The 17,639-nt window shown below is 42.2% G+C and overlaps 2 protein-coding genes across 2 annotated transcripts in view; one reads left to right on the forward strand and one right to left on the reverse strand.

Annotated features, from left to right (window-relative positions):
• Positions 1-112: 112 nt before the first annotated feature.
• hpse (heparanase) lies at positions 113-16,406 on the reverse strand. The gene is made up of 12 exons (XM_008423144.2): positions 15,752-16,406; positions 13,125-13,240; positions 10,219-10,347; positions 9,974-10,147; positions 8,687-8,858; positions 7,967-8,014; positions 7,594-7,687; positions 7,404-7,510; positions 6,035-6,149; positions 2,104-2,228; positions 1,776-1,922; positions 113-675 (listed from the first exon to the last, which is right to left on the reverse strand). Exons 1-12 carry the CDS (start codon positions 15,976-15,978, stop codon positions 516-518), a joined length of 1,614 nt encoding a protein of 537 aa, XP_008421366.1. The 5' UTR covers positions 15,979-16,406; the 3' UTR covers positions 113-515.
• The window catches only part of LOC103473149 (drebrin-like protein A), a 19,501-nt gene continuing 12,804 nt past the window's right edge, over positions 10,943-17,639 (forward strand). Inside the window, exon 1 of the mRNA XM_008423141.2 lies at positions 10,943-11,189. Coding sequence (XP_008421363.1) covers positions 11,127-11,189 — 63 coding nt within the window. The 5' untranslated portion in view covers positions 10,943-11,126. The remainder of the gene's footprint in view (positions 11,190-17,639) is intronic.

The following is a 17,639-nucleotide window of genomic DNA, read 5'->3' on the forward strand; positions in this document are numbered from 1 at the left end:
TATCAGTATTGGTATCATGACACTGACCCTGTATATACTTGTCATTGGATTGATACTAAAATATGAGGTACACTTCTAGCTGCAGCATCTTTGTCAAATACAGGCCAAAAAAGTAACCTGAATGTTCTTTATTCAAGATGAAATAAAGTCAAACAGGCCTCAGCTGTAAATGTTATAAAATTATTAACCATCTTTAAAAGATTCCCTTATTCCAGTAACTGATTTTCAAGATGTTCTCTTGAAAAGTAGTGCAGTTGTGAGTTAACCTGAGATCTATCAGGATAAACATGTAGACATTATCACATCAAAGTTTTACCCAGCAGGAGAAATTGATTACAAACAGTGTGTGTTCTCAGAGCATAACACTGCAGCAGCGCCTTGTGTGAGTGAAACTCGACAGCAGAAGATCATATCCAGTCCCAGAATGTTCAGCAACTTCACTCAGCTCCTTCAGACTAGCCAGCAGCAGTTAGCCAGGCTCAGAACCAGACTCAGTACTAGGCTCAGTACTAGGCTCAGCTGCAGGCCGACGCCTGTGCATCCATTATGACGAAGAACCCCAGGGAGTATGGCGGAAGCTTCAGGTGCTCAGCAGGAGGAAGCTGAGTGCCGTTGAGCTCAGGGAGAGTTTTATCATCCACCATCTTCAGCAGCTCTCCATTCAGCTGAACAGACCTGCAGGGAAAACAGAACACACACAGTCAGGACAATGCACGTGAGGGCAATGAGAATCAAGCAGAGCTCCAACAGTCCACAAAGAGCCAGACTGTCACGTTTACTGAAATTCTGCTCATAATAAGGTCGGTGCATCAGCCTCAGTAACTTCCTCTAGAACTCTCGAAGTTCATCTGGTCAGTTTGTCCCTTTCACCACTAGATGTCACCCTACTCCTGCTCATACCTTATTGCTACATGATTGCTACAGTCCATCATTAGAATGCACTGTCAGTCAAACACAAAAGCCTTAGTTTTGCTCACATCAGCAATGTGGCTGAAAGCAAAGGTCCAGCAGCATCGGTCTGGTGTGTTTGTGTCCTTTGTAACTTCTGATGTTGACCTGACTGAACCAAAGCGTCCAGCAAGCAGTGGTCTGAAGAATTAATGACCCTTACAAAAGCACACAGTGGTCCACAATGTCACTGTAATGTCAGGAACCCGGAGAAAAGAAGAACTCTGAAAGCACCAGGGTCAGTGGTTATGCTCTACACTCCCTCCTGTCCCTCCTTCTGTTCCCATTTCTCTCTTATGCTGTGTTTGTATTTTTCTTAATGTTGGAATTATTGTTATTTGTTGTTTTTGCGTGCAGCACTTTGGCCAGCGGCAGTTGTTTGTAAAGGTGCTGTATAAATACATGTAATTTAATTTGATTCAGTCAGAGGTAAGTTCAGATTTGTTGCAGCACAGACTGCTGCTGGTGCACCCTTCTGCCCACAACATCACCATCTACCACTATTAGAAGAACTAGAAATGAGGTATTTTTTAAATTGAATTAAAGAAGGATCAAGAATGTAAATGGGGGAAAACTCAGACTTTCTCTAACCATTTAGCACAGAAACATTCCAAACAAATAACTTCTCAAAACAGCCGCTGCCACAAGCATCTGCTCCATCACTGTCCACAAACGTTTCTCTTTCCTCTCGGAAAGTGTTCTGATTTAAACCACTGTCAACATTTCACATGACAGGAAGCACCAGACAAAAATAAATTAAATCTTCTGCGTGACTCGGTGGCTCTCAGTTAGGGGAATAAAAGGCTGTATTGAGAGGAGAGAGACACCTGGACTGCAGTCCCTCCTCCCCCGGCTGGTTGGACTGGAGAACAAAAGCGTCCACTGTGCTGCTGGAGACGCGGGCAGGAAGTGAGATCCTCACTGGCTTCCTGCTCAGGTTCATCCATATCAGCACCACGGCTCCGTCAGGGTAACTGCACACAAAACAAAACACAGCATCTCACCTTGGGCTGTCACCAGATCTTTACACCAGCTTCACCTCTTTGAACCGCCTTGGACGTTAAAAAACGCAGCAAACATTTCTTTTGTCTCGACCTCTTGATCAGTTTGTTTCTCCATGCTTCCTGAACATGTTTGTCTAGTTTCTGTGAGTACCTCTTCCTGTTGGCGCAGTGCAGATACAGCCTCACTCTTTTACTTCTGCCGGAATCAGAAACGAGCTGAAGCTTCAACACCTCCGGTCCGACGAGTCTCTTATAGAGGAGCGACAGCCAGTAATCCTGGAAGAAGAGCCAGCAATTCAGACAGAGGTGGGTGATTCAAAAAGATGCCAGAAAATCAAATCAGATGACTGAGTAGAGAGAGAAAAGTATGGGTGAATAAAATCAAACCAAAATAAAGGTTCCAGTTTCTGTGAGTATGATGTTATGATGTTAAACTGATTTTCAAACACTCTGGGTTTCTTTACTTGTGTCTTTTAAAACTGGTTAAGACTCCTCTATGCAGGGTGGGTCTAAACTCAGCAAAGATTGATCCTTGGTCCAGCATGAAGACCAGAAGCAAGTTACGATGAAATTAGACAGTCAAGTCTTCAGATTTATTCCTGCCCTTTCTTTTGTGTATATGCTATTGCCTAACAACTATGGTGGGAGAAGGTGTTTTTTGTATTAGAGGAGACTGTGGACAAAGTAACACCATCAGTTCCACCATTTAATGACAGATAGAAGTTATGATATTTGATACATAGACATAACATAAGGATAGACGCCTCATGGACCGCTCTCGCCTATTGTCGCTGACCAGATTTAGGGGGCCATCTTGGAGCGGTCCACCACTCCACTCAGCTTATGTGTTTAGCAGCACAATGACGTATCAGCGCATTTAATCGATCATAACACGCTTTTTTGTTACTGGAAACCATATTCAAACATCTATCAATGCTACATTTATAAACAATTGTATTATTTAAGTATGTTTTAATACATAGTTGAGCATATTTAAATATGCTTAGTGGCTATAACAATAGAATAGGAATGGAATATTCTGATATTGATGTATGATGAGCATATTACAAAGCACACAGCCGACTATTATTTATTATTTATTACTAAACATTTAATAAATTATTTTGTAATATATATTTTTTTATATAACTATACAAACACAAATAAATAATGATTAATACTGAATAATATATATTGGATACATGTTTATATGTACGTGTATATATTAGAGGTGTGCGTGTGCCGATCGATCTGCCACCGATCATAATCGGCCGATTTCCGTGATCACGGTCTTTTGTTGCCGATCACACAAACTGATCACCTGCATCTTATTTCGCAGCCTGCCTGTGCAGCTGGTCTCCTCTTTCCTTCACACTGCGCAAACGTGCAGCAGCAAATCCTAAGCCATGTGGAACTATAACGCACTGAGTGAACGGGGACGTTTGCGTGTTGCGGCGGAAAATTGAAGCATGTCAAAATGCATCAACACCACGAATCTAATATGGCATAAAAATAATGGCATAGCCTACTTGATGGAGTTTGGCTACATCGAGGCTCACTGCAGTAAAAAAGACAATCAGATAGCAGGTAAAGCACCGCACAGCTACAAACACTCACCCGGATTAGCATGACGGTCAGAAAGCTAAACAAATAACCCGCAAAATTATTTAAGTCTTCGAGCTGCGGCTACTACCTGTAGCGCTACAGGTAGTAGCGCTACTACCTGTAGTAGCGCTACCAGGTGGAGCAGAAGCGGAACGCCGCTTCTGCTCCACCTGGTAGTGACTCTCACACCGAACCTCTGCTTAAAGCAGCAGCGTCTAACTTAAAATAATACATTTTACATACGTATTAAAACTTTCACTGTCCTAACATGAGACAGATAATCTCTGGAAAAAGAATCAATTTCCTCTGCCTCCTCCCTGCTCTGCATAATTACTCCGCTCAGTCAGAAACAGCCACTCAGAACTAGCAGTAATCAGCTAGCCGCCATGCTAACAAGAAGTTTTCATTCAGTAACTCAGGATTGTTTATTGTAATGGATCCTGTATTTGCCTTTGAATATTAAGTTTTATACTTGAATGTTTTGGCAATGTTGAGAGGTTTTATTTTGACTCTTTACATCATTTAGCCTCTTCAGAGCCTTCATATGTTTTCAGTCTGTTAAAGATGGTATTATTGATAGCAGTACAATTTACACAATGCCTGTTTTGTTTTTTTCTTGGAAAAAGCTATTTAAAAGCTTTCGTCTAAATTAAGGTGAATTCACAGTTCCTTTTTCCACATAATGTAACCGTGGGGCTACACAGTGGTGCAGTTGGTAGAGCTGTTGCCTTGCAGCAAGAAGGTTCTGGGTTCGATTCCCGGCCCCGGGAGTTTGCATGTTCTCCCTGTGCATGGTGGGTTTTCTCCGGGTACTCCGGTTTCCTCCCACAGTCCAAAAACATGACTGTCAGGTTAATTGGCCTCTCCAAATTGCCCCTAGGTGTGAGTGTGTGTGTGTGCATGGTTGTTTGTCCTGTGTGTCTCTGTGTTGCCCTGCGACAGACTGGCGACCTGTCCAGGGTGAATCCCGCCTCTCGCCCGGAACGTTGATAGGCACCAGCAAACCCTCCCGACCCCACTGAGGGACAAGGGTGTAAAGAAGATGGATGGATGGTAACCGTAGTGCTTATGATTAAAAAAATAATTATTATGTAATTGGTATCGGTGATCGGCCCTCATGGATGATCGGAATCGGCAGGAAAAACCCTGATCGGCACATCTCTAGTATATATATATATATATATATATATATATATATATTTTTTTTTTTTTCAGCCAAGGAGTTCTGAAATTGAGTCCAAAATCCGATGTGAGATTCATCCGTGCTGCAGTGAATCCGTCTCTCTATAGATATCTCCCTCTTCTTCCTCACATCGTGTCTTTAGGAAACTTTCAAAACAAAAAACGGAAGATTTAGGATGTATCTTACTAGTGAAAGAATTACATATAAATATAAATAATAGTCTTTACCACCTGTGTAAACTTTGCTAGTGAATGTTATAACACATATAAGTTTTATAATATGTGTTATATTGTTTCATTTCTAATATAGGTTCTTGTGTCAGATAATCTAAGTCAATGTTAGAGAATAATAAATTTTTTTAGATTTACGGAATCTCGGTTATCCTTCATAGCGGGGCTGAACCTGTATTACACCAAGCACTGTAGCTAATACAGTATTAGCTGGTATCTCGCCGGTGGACATAAATACAGTTAAGTAATATTCTAATCACAATATATACACAATAATATGTCCATCTTACTTGTGAAATGTTGTCTGTGGAGCCCTCACATTCATAATCCATAGATCCGAACAACAATATCCCTCAGTGCTGAGGCCGAGGGAGTACCGCTCCAAGATGGCTGACGTATTTCATGCGCTGGAACAGCCAATGCGGGGTATACTCTTATATTATGTCTATGGGTAGATAGGTCAGTCAAACTGTATTAACAAACCAGCGTTCTGACAACTATCCCAGCATGCACCGCGCACTTCTTCTTCTACGGGGGAAAATGAAGTTGGCGGCTGCTTACCGTAGTTGCTAGACCTGTTGTGGCTCAATATTGGTCCATATATAAGGCGCACCGGATTATAAGGCGCACTGTCGGCTTTTGAGGAAATTGAAGGTTTTTAGGTGCACTTTATAGTGCGGAAAATACGGTAAATGAAAATGGCCAAAGTAACTCCGATAGTCAGCAGGATCCCAGATCAGATTCCCGGCTGAGCAGGGAGTCTCTGGCAGCATGGCTTCATCCGGACCGGGATCGGCGACAGGGTTCAGGATGAGACGATGATCCTGGAGTTTCCCCCGGACATCAGCATTTTTCATATCTATCATTCCATGCATGCTTTATCAGCAACTTCTAGATCTATTTTTCACTCATTTTTTATTATTTTTGCATCAACTCACTGAGTCACCTCGTAAAGATGCAGTGGATTGAAATGACTGAAACTGAGTTCATGGTGATCACCATGAACTGGTGATCAGTTCATGGTGAACTGATCATGAACTGATCAGTGATCAGAGCCGTCTTACCGGGAGGGGGTCCAGGTCGTCATCGATCATGTGGTAGCTCCCAGCGCCGACCAGCACCTGCCTCATCACCACATCCAGGCCCAACCTGGCTCCTAGGCCCAATTTATCCAACCACCTGCACACACCACAAGTCTGTTTGTTTTCCACAACTGAAAATATCCAGCTCTAAATGTGAGCTTAGCACAGGCCCTCATGTTAGCATGAGCTGCTACCGAGCTAACATTCTTGCAATTAACGTTTTATTTTCGGTCTTCTCTTTCTCCTTCTTTGTTTCTTGAATGATTTTCTTCACTTTTGTCAGGTTGTTTTAGCTTTAGTCAAAGGCTTTCGGTAGTAAAATAAGAGGTTTATTAATAATAAAAGGTTTCTGGGTTTTGGATAAACTTCAGTACTGATTTGTTACGTTATCATTTTTATGAGACTGTAGTAGAACAGTCAGCTGCTCTTCTTCCCCTTTTGGATCCAAAAACCATTGCACCATAAAACCATAACATCATACACCTGCTGATAAACTGTACAGACCTTTCAGTAATACCTTGTGAACGTCGTCACACCTGTTAAACATTACAACCATCATCTGTAAAGATAAATTCAGAAACTCTTGTTCCGATTAGTCCCGTTTGTCAGATTAAGAGTAACTTTTAAGACTAACAACCAGGTTGAACCAGGAATTAAATACACTTTCTGTGTTAAAAATTTTTTTCATTGGTCTGATGTAATACTATGATTTCAAATGTCATGTTTTCATTAACAGAATATTATCATATCCAGGATAAAGGCTTGAAAAAAATCCATCTCTGTGGAATTAGTCTATAAAATATGTTTCACTTATTGAACTATTGAGCTACTGAGTGAAATGAACTTTTCTATATTCTAATTAACTGAGTGATGGTAAGCAGTAATGTGAAGTATTAAACATGGAGTTGATGATGTCATCAACAAACCTACCGTCATCTGGTCAAAGCAGCAGCACTGTGAGGATCATGTTCATTTAACACAATTCAGCCTGATCTGCTCTGTGAGAAACTCCAGAGGTCAAAAGTGAACGTCTCAACAATCACATGGATCTGTGACACACCACAGTTTGTGAGACTGACGGACTGTGTGTCTAATCGGGAGCACCACAGGGCTCTGTTCTCTCACCATTCCTTTTCACTCTCTACACTTCAGACTTCAGCTGAGTATTTCTGGTTCTGATGATCATCAGGAGCCTCTGTTTCCTTTTCCAGCCCTCAGAATTACAGCCTGAACACATCGTACAGCTTCAGCTGATCCTCAACATGATCCTCTCTCAGCAGCAGTGATCACTGAATGAATCAGACTTTATTCTGGTTAAATGTGAAGTTTTCCTAAATAAACCTGGACTCACATGAATCCAGAGACGAAGGTGTCTGACAGTCCCCGCGCGCCGCCTCCGTAGGCCGAGCTCGTCTCTCCAAGCCACACTGGTTTCCCCGGAGACTCCTGCTGTACTCTCTGAGCCACACAAGGAACAAACAATGAAACATCTCTGTCATCAAACCCTCAGCCACCCAGCTGCTGCAGTCTGACGGCGTTACCTTCAGAACTTCATTGGTTTTCAAAGCCAGGGTGTCCAGAACTTCAGGATCTAGAAAATCCTGTAGTGAAGTGTCTCTGCCGTTCACATAGTAACTAGGAGACAGAGGACAGGACAGTGTGATGGAACCACCATGTGACAGCAGCCATCGCTTCGGGATGATTTCATATCTAATCAATGATTGGCTGAGCTCAGGGTGTGAAACCACAGAGGAACCAAAATCTATCAGCAGCTGCAGCAGTTCCAACAGCACTGACTGTCCAAAAACCCTCATGTGACTACAGATCCGTTTGGACAGAGCTTCTGCAATGATGCTGCAGCTGATGTTTCTGTGCTGTTGAGGAATGTGGTTGGCGTGGCAACAGTCAACTCACTGGTGCCAGGTACAGGCGTTGATGGCCTTGGCTCCACTCTGCAAGAAGCTATGGCAGAAAAACGGGGAGGAAACAGTTAGTGAATTTATAAAGTTAAACTAAAGCAGAGTGAGGATCCACTGACGTCATCTTCAGTCCGTCCAGTAATGAAGCAGTCAGCAGGTTAGACTCTACAACCATCACCGCTTCCTGCAAACTCAGTCACTGTTTACATCCTTGCTGGCATTTGCTCAACCATTTGCAGCTTTGCTAATTTTTAACATCATTTCTGCTGTTATTGCACATCAGTTTTTCTGTGTTTTTTTATGTTCACACATTATGTACTTTTTTTAAAGTCATCCTACTCAGAAGCGCATCTCCTGGATTGCGAGTACAATATTTCTATTCTAATTACTGCACAGTATTTGTATGTTAGAATTTTGTACAGTACATTATTATTGCTGTTATTGTTCATCTTGTTTTTTTTATATATGTATATCTTTAAAAACTTATTTGAAACTTTTTTGTGTGAACTTTCATATCTTCATTCTGCTGTTACATCTGAATTTCCCCTCTGAGGTTCAATAAAAGTTTTTTTCTATTTTGCTCTATTAGCAAATGAGACGTGCACATGTTTTGTATAGATCCTCTCCTTATTATTCATAAAAACTATACATTTTCATGAAGAAAACAAAAGCATTATAGTTTCATTTGTGATGCAGATCCACGTCCGGTGCAGACCTCTCCAGCAGATCCGCCCTGCGGTCCCGTGGCTGGCCCACATCGGGTCCGAACAGCCCGGCGTCCCGGTAGAGTTTGAACTCTGACATCATCTTTCTGAGATGGGTGAAATCGACTCCCAGCTGATTTCCATCCACACGGATCCCAGCCTTCTTCTCAAAGCTGTTTGGCTCTGCAGACACACAGAACACCGTCAGTATGAGACTTTCACCTCATGGAGACACGGAAGTGAAACTCAGACGTCACGTAAGAAACCACAGAGTTTCAGTATTACTCCAGGTTTGCTGCAATAATCTGTAAAAAAGGAAGAGAGAAAGAAGAAGCTCATCTGATAATCGGCTTAAAAGGTTTTCTGATTCCCATAAAGCTCAGCGTTCACTGCTGAATTTGGATCATGATAAAACCACACAGATTTAGATCCTCTCTACAACAAAAGAACAATCTTCAGAAGTCCATCCAGCTTTCTGTTTCTGTTACAAACAGACTTTGTTTTCTAAAGGAACTTGAGGATTCCTCAAACATGTATGAAAGAATCAAGGTAACACGCCAGGTATGTTCATGATGAGGGAATAAAATGATAATATGATGTAAAGCTCAAAAAAGTGGATTTTACACAATACTGCTCCTTTAAAATTTGTGGAAACGTAAAAAAAGCTCTCAGGGTTTTGTGTTAGATACAAAGAGCTGCGGGTGTCGGATCCCTGAACTTAGGACTGCTCAAGGCAGCTGGATTTTATTTATGGGTATCAGATTAAAGGGAGTTAAATACAATTTCAGATTACACTTTTCAGATTTTTATTTTAAAACAATTTTTAAACAGAAAAGAAGCTTGCATGTGGTACTTTGTGCTGGGCTATTGCACAAAATCCTGATAAATTTATTTTATGTTTTGTGATTGTAAGATTACAAAATGTGAGAGTGTTTCAGGGATGGATGTTTCTGCAAGGCGCCATATTCTGAACAGGATACGTTTCCTGATAAAGACGCCCTCTTGTTCCTTCCTCAGCCTTCTCAGCAGAGTGAAGACGAAATAATAACTTCCTGGTTCTTAACACACCACAGATGGAGACGTTAATTAATCACTGACTGAGTTTCATCACAGTGAGCAGATTAAGGCTACATTGATGTCACCACAGTGTTTGAATCTGTCAATGTCTCTTTCCTTTGTGAGTTAGACTTAGTTAGATGCACCTGACCAGCTGAGCAGTTCATGCCACTGCCTGAAGCCCACCCTGCTCCCTCACTGAGGCTGGTGTCTGAGTCAGAACTGTGAGAGCGGATGCTAACCGTTTCCCAGCTCCCAGGACATCTCGTACTGTTTGGAGTCACAGTAGCGGAGCAGAGAGCGGGCGTTGCTGCTGTTCCAGCTGTTGTCTGCCGTCCGGAGCAGCGCGTTCAGGCCGAAGATGAGATCCAGGCTGCAGCAGCTGCTGAAGGAATGCAGCAGGTCCACGGTGAGCTCTGAGAGACAGACAGCCATCAAGAGACTCCCGCAGCTTCAGAAGACAGCCGGCCAGACATCCACAACCTACCCGTGAAGTGGACCGGGTTGTACTGGTTCTGCTGCTCCTCCTTGGTGAGGACGATCTGCTGCTGGGCCCAGTCTTGCTTCAGTCTCTGCTCCAGCCACCAGGGCAGCCGGACACTGCTGCAGGGCTCACCTGAGGGAGCGAGAGCCGCTGGTCAGAGGACAAGTTCTCCTGGCTAAAGTAAGCCATCAGAACACAAACTGCTGAACATGGCGTTTATTTCAACACAGTGAGGATGTGTTGTGTTGTTTATGTCTGCAAATACACTGCAGTCCTGTAAGCTGGAGGAGTGTGATACTGCATAGTATCAATACGATACCAAGTAAATACAGCGAAAGTATCACCAACAATAGTACCAATACTTATTTAGAAATAACATTTCAGGAGGAAAACTGTCATCAAAGAGAAGTCATTATCAATCTGAAAATGATACTGGCTTGGTATTGATATTATCAATATTATATATTGTTACAATTAAAGGGGCAGTATTTTTCATTTTCAAGGCACATAATGTCCTTTTCTAGCAAAATCCGTTGATATAAAAATGCTGTTCTATATCAAATATGGTTGAAAAGAAATTTTACTTTCTGATTTATTGTGTTGTAATTGGGCCTCTGTCTCTTTAAAAACTCCTGCTCTTTCTGAAACTCCACCTCCAGGAAGTCATGACAATATGGCTGCTCAATTAACCCTTTAACAACGTTTTTACCAATGTTGCAGTAAGAAGTAGCTGCTATAATGAGTTCCACCTGGTGGAATCCACAGTTCCACCAGGTGTTTGCTAATTGCTGCTGACTAGTCTGAAGGAGCTGAATGGGGGAGGGCTGCTCTGTGAGGTGGAAGTTTGGAAACTACAGCTCAGACAAGAAACTGCTTCTCTGAGGCGCTTGGTCGGCGTTTTGCACAACTGAATGGTTGCCACGGAGATTGAAGGGTTTCTCAACATACAAGAAAGAATCAAGGCAACACTCCAGGTATGTTGTTGAAGAGGGAATAACATTATAACATGATGTAAATCTCAACAAAGTTGATTTCACATAAGACTGTCCCTTTATGACAGTGGTCCCCAAACTTTTTCCTGTGAGGGCCACATAACTTTTCCTTTCTTTGGTCGGGGGCCGGAGTCAGTTTGTAACAGAAAAGGTGTGACAATTGCAGGAGTGCCTAAATGTCAAAATATATTGTTTTCCAGAAAGCACAACCAAATAACATTATCTGGGTTCTTCACAGAAAAGTCCAGGAAGGATAATAGTCTGTATACAGACGGCTCATTCGGAACTATGAGCCGCACTGGACTGTAAGCCACAACCCCAAAGTTGTTTTTTTTGCCAGTAAACGTACACGCAGATATCTTTGCCACTCCAGGTTTTCCTCAACAATGCAGCAGCAGCAGAGGGGGGCGGACACCCAAAATTTGAGTCATAACAGGTCAATTGAATATCACATTTATTAGGGTTGAGAAAGGAAATGTTGCCAGATTTAACTGAACTGATTACGGTAGTTTCCGAATGGTAACACTAAAAGTGGTGATCCTTCGTGTCTGATACTAGCATGTGCTAAATCAGTGGTCCACCTTTTTATTACCGCGGACCGGTCAAGACTTGGAAATTTTGCTGCGGCCCAGGAGAGGGGGAGGGATGAACAGTCAGATAAGGCTTCTGCATGTTGGTGTTCCCACTAAATACTGAATATGCCCTATTTGGGTTTCCCTGGCCCCTTTTATGCAGCCTGTGGGTTTTTTCCCTGACTTGGAACGAGAATACGACCTGCTGAATGTGACAGGTAGCCAATCAGAAAGCGCGGTGAGGTCAGAACAGAGGGGAATCCCAAACAGCTGACATATCTGAGAGTCCGGTGGTTATCGGAGATCATATGTGGAAATGTTTATTATTAAATCTAAAGGTCATTATTATGTTTATTCAGTTAAAATTGTTAACTATGAAAAAACATATTGACCTCCAAATCATAGTGCAGCAAATAGAGCGGCTGCTCACGTTGTCTTTCATCCACCGCCTTTTCTTTTATCTCTTAAAATGACTCCACAAACTATCAGTATTGCTTCTACATCGTCATCCGCGTTTGGTTATTCTAAATTCCTGCTATGTTGGGGGTTTTACTGGATTATCCTCTGGAATCGGTTCGTGTTGCTCCTCCTGCCTTGGACACACGAACCGATCGAACCTGTTGTACTTTTATCAGCTCTGTGGTCACAGAGGTTTGGAGAATCGGCTGACAAATCTTAAATCTTTCCGTCTAAACCAGACTTAAGACTCACAAGCTCTACTCATCTCCTCTCGACCACTGCCCAAACGCGCCGACTCTGGTCGCTATGGTAACGTTTATATATCCCTTCGAAATATTTTAACTCACGATGACTAACGGGAGCCCTGAGCTTGTTTCTCTGCAACAAGACAGTCCCATCTGGGAGTGATGAGAGACAATAACACCTGAAGTGTTGCTTATATCCACAGCCTGCTTGGTCTCTACGTTGCCTCATTAGCAGCCGGTCGCCGCATGTTACGCAGAGCGGGCTTGTAATGTGGSACTCACCTACCGGTCCGGGATAAATCCATTCTCCTGTCTCTTCTCTGGGCCTTTTCCCCTTTGCAAAGAAACTTTCCAAAGACATCTGATCTGTTTCTTACTCATTTTGCTGCTTGTGGGCTCAATGATTCACTTCCTGCTAAAGAGCCCCCTGGTGGTTGAAGAAAAATCCACATATAAACGGCTTAAAGTCCGGAAAATACGGTAGATGAAAAAAAATCTGAATGCTCTCTGGTATTGTTCAGGGGGCTGGACCAAATGTGGAGGCGGGCCGTAGTTTGGGGACCCCTGCTTTATGATATGTTGCGAGGAGGAGGAGGAGGAGAAAGAGGAGGAAGAGAAAGAGGAAGAAAAAAAAAGAAGACCTGGATCCAGCTGCTGGCTCCTCTGAGGACTGAACACCATGAAGTCCTGCTTGGTTCCCCCGAACCTCAGAAAGGCTGGACTCAGAGCCGTGGCCAGAGTCCGGATCCTCTGAGACCTGCCGAGGAAACATGGTGGACAGTTCAGCTCAAACACCCGAACACAACCGCCTCCCTCACTCTGGTCCTCATGTAACCTGCTGACTGTCTGCTCTGAACAACTGTATCATCATCATCATCATCATCATCATCATCATCATCATCATCATCATCATCATCATCATCATCATCATCATCATCAGATTAGAGGCAGAAGCTCTGTCACTACTCTGCTACTTTCTGAACGTGTCTCATGGAGGTTCTGAGGAGCACACGCTGACATACAGAGGGGAACATAAGTATTTTACACACCACTGATTTTTCAATTTTCCCTTCTTCCAAAGAACAGAGACATCTGTAAGTGGCATCAGGTACGCCTCAACTGTGAGGGACAGAATAATAAAAAAATAATCCAGAAAAACAACGTTTTATGATTCCCAAGCAGTCTGTAAAGAAGGCAACTGATGTCATGAATGAACTACATCATGTTAATGCTGTTCCCTTATCAAACAAACAAAAGAAAAAGTTAATAAATTACAGCAGCTTGGTTCGCCAGAGCAAAAGTAAAATAATGCCTAAAAATAGAGCAATTTCTTACCACCTGTATTCTTCTTTTCACTCTTTGTGTCCTTTACGCCACACGGACACCGTTGCCATAGCAACTCATGCTGTTTTTTTACTTAAATCTTTTTACTGAGCTGTGAAATGAGCTATAAGAAATCCTGTAAATTTACAGTAAAATACTGGGAGGTACAGAGGCCAGCATTTTACTGTAAATTTACAATATCTGCACCGTAATCTAATCTGACAGTAGATTACTGCTGAAGTAAATACAGTACAGATACTGTAAAGAAATAGTAAAATACTGGTTAATTTAGCTGCCAGTTATTTACTTTAAATGTACATATTGAACACTGTAATTTTTAAAGTAGTTTACTGTTAAAATAAATATAGTTAAACTAAATATATACTGGCGTCTGTGGCTGCCAGTATTTCACTGTAAGTTTAGTTTTCTTCTCCATTTACTTTATTAGTAAGTAAATTGATCTTTTCTTTATCTGAAAGAAAAGGTTGTGAAACATTTCATGGTGCAATTGTAGCTTTACAGTAGAGAGTAGTACTAAAACTGCTGAAATTGGTGCAGTTTTAAAATGCATTATACGTCACTTCACAGCAGAGGATGAGATAAAATTCTTTAGGACAGAATTTTCATTTAAACACACATTTATCCCACAAACCATATACAGATGCCCCCAGGTGCCACTGACGCATGAACCGCCACATGTTTGCTTCACAACAGAAACACACAGGGCTCAAACTCTAAATTACAATAATAAAACAAAACTAAATCATTTCTAACAATAAAGGGAGAATAAATTAATAAGGTCTTAAATGAACAGTGTTAAGAAAAATAAATTTAAAATAAGTTAGTTTTAAAACTTGACATGTTTTGATTGAAATAGCCTAATTATAGTTTTAAAATTTATAACGTATTCTGGCCTATTGACCTTTATTTTACCTTTGATCTGCCCTCAGTAGCAATCAGTAGGAAGTTCCAGCTTTTCACACTGATCTGTGAAAGCCATGAAACAGCAGGAGATCAGGAGAGTCTGTTTCCACCTTATTTAGACAATGGAGAAACTGGTGTTTGATCTTGTGAACAAATTGCAGGGAGTTTCTAACTTTAAAAAGGGTCAGAGACAGGTCCTGATTGGATGAGCAAAGAGACGCCTTATTTGAATAAATTAAAGAAAAGAAGATAAAACTTTCCACACAGAGTAACAAATTACTCTCCTCCTTTAGAGAAATTGTTCTTGCAATTTCTCTAAAGATATCTTTGCTGTCCCCATCTCTTGTCTCAGGTAATGAATGTGTGTCTCTATTATTTTATAGTTTTTTTTCTGTTGTATCTTCTCACTTTGTTCCGATTTGGATTTAATCCTGAAATTCTATGACGTCATCACGCATTGTTGTGTTTTGTCCCAAACGCACCACCGTTCAATAGAACCCGGGATCCAAACAGGAAGAAGGAGAGCCAGATTCTTTTCTAAATTTAATCACACAAATAATTCTTCCTTAACAACAGCAAGGGGGAAAAAAGAAAAACGATCCGTAAAACAGCTGCAGGAGTGAGCGAGGGTGGGCTTTCAGTTCAAAGGTGAAATGAAAGCAATCAGTTCAGAGCGTCATTTTGAGTCAGAATCAGAACAATCAGAACAAACAGAACCGTTTTTATTCTGACTTTAACCTGAATTTAGGAGTCAGAATCTGAAGCAGCTTCCTTTTCAGCTCACATGGACGTAATGATTTGCAGTCTGTCTCCAACATCAGGAGCTTTAACCGGATAAGAGGCTGTGTGTCTGCTGCTGCTGCTGCTGCGCTCGTCGTCCTCTTTTAAACCAGACTGCGCGCAGCGGCGAAGATTAGCGAACAAAGCCTTGACTTTAGCAGCTTTAAGGTGAATCTGACGCAGAGTTGTGCGGACTGACAGTGTGAGCGGCTGCCTGCCTGCTTGGAGCCATAACCCTCACCTCAACAGCAGCATGAACCTCTCCTCTGATGCCAGACTGGCGTCGATAGTGACGGACAGAAAGCGGGGGTCCACCCGGCGAAGCACCTCCGACAGGTCCATGTCCAGGTCCAGGTCCAGGACCAGGTCCAGGACCAGGTCCTGGTCCAGCGGGCTTCCATGGAAGAGCCGGTCCCCTCCGCTCCGATAGGAGAAGAAAGTTAGAAGGAGCAACAGAGCGCAGTGCATGTCTCCAGCTGAGAGACACTTCCTGCTGTTCAGGTCGGAGACCCGACTCTGCTGGCACCACCCAGCGGGGAGTCAGCCGTCTGCCCCAGGCAGGACCGGAGAGGAGGGACAGACTGCTCTACGGAGGGACACTCACCTCCGGGTGTCTTAAAACGAACTGAAGCTTTTGCTTCTCTGCCCTAATAAGATCCACAGGTTCAAGGCTGGCTGCCTCACAACCCCCACAGACTCTCAATCTATTTTAGGTCTGGACTTTGACTAATCCAGTTGTAACGCCAGATGTAATCAATTTTATTGTAACGCTGGCTGTTTTTTTGGGGGGGTTGCTGTCTTGCTGAAAAATGAAGAGTTTTCCAGCCTCCAACAGGGTTTATTTATGACATGTCTAGATAGACAGACAGATGAATAACAAAGATCAAAATTGTAAAAGTGTTTCTCTCCCCCCCCCCCCCCCCCCCCAAAAAAAAATCACTTTTTATGTAAAAAAAGGCCATTATTTTAGGAAGGTGATCATATACTGCACAATGCCAGTACAGTGGTGATTGCATACATGAGAGATAACAGAAATAATAAGAAGTGTTACAGATATTTCAAGTGTATTGATGACACATTAACAGGTGGGCATTCCCTCATAGCATGCACACCTTCAGTAAAATGTAGTTAATAAACAGCTGCATGATTTTAATAAAGAATCAGCTTTACTACAGCCTCAGCTACAGCTACACCCGTCTGTATTGTCACCTGACTTTGAGTCAAAGATCAGCAGAGCAGGAGTGGCAACATTCTGCAGCCATGCATGTCACCCGACCCACTGAACCGGAAGCATCCTGAGGGAAAGCAGACATTCTGGAAATGATACAGAGATGGCAGAAAACCTGGACTGAAGCTCGATGGCTGCTTCGCCTGAGTCTCAAGTCAGGTGAAGTTTATTTCTACAGCAGCAACAAGGCAGTTCAAAGTGCTTTAAACCATAAAAACATCAGACACTTCCTCTTTCTCAGAAGTTATTCTGAAAAACTGGAATAACTTCCAAAATTATCAACCCTCTGATCAACAGAGCATATTCATTTTATCACTTATAGTTATATTTGTCCTTTTAACAATTTGGATGGAGAAACTTGTCAACAAATAATCAGTTCCAAAGTATATTATAATTTGTTCTAGTCTATAATGTCCGACTGTCTCAAGACGTGGGAAGAAAATAATGTCTCAGAAATTGGAAATGTGGAAAAGGAGGAAAGGCGCTTCAGCTGCTGTTGGAGCTTCCATCTGCGCTGCAGCTCCCCCTGCTGGCGGACAAAGGAAGCTTCTGTGTTTTTCCACTGATTTGATAAATAAACACACCAGGAAGTGAAAAGAAAACTCGAGTGAAATGAATGCAGTGTTACTGCATTCATTAGTATCTGTCAGATACGGAAACTTCTTCCATACGTCTTAAGATTTGTATCCAGTCTTGCTAATTGAGCTTAACCTTTAAATTGTGCACTTGTGAACAACCCATTTTGTACATATGTACTTATTTTTATTTTATTTTTTTACAAACTGTCAAACGTACTGGGCCATCCTGACATTTCATTCATTGAATTCAGGTGTTCTGGTCCCTTCCATGGCCAGAGGTGTAAACTCCATCAGACTGCCTCTACATGTAATGAGTCACTTTC

This window comes from Poecilia reticulata, linkage group LG12, assembly GCF_000633615.1.
Source record: "Poecilia reticulata strain Guanapo linkage group LG12, Guppy_female_1.0+MT, whole genome shotgun sequence".
NCBI classification, from domain to species: domain Eukaryota; kingdom Metazoa; phylum Chordata; class Actinopteri; order Cyprinodontiformes; family Poeciliidae; genus Poecilia; species Poecilia reticulata.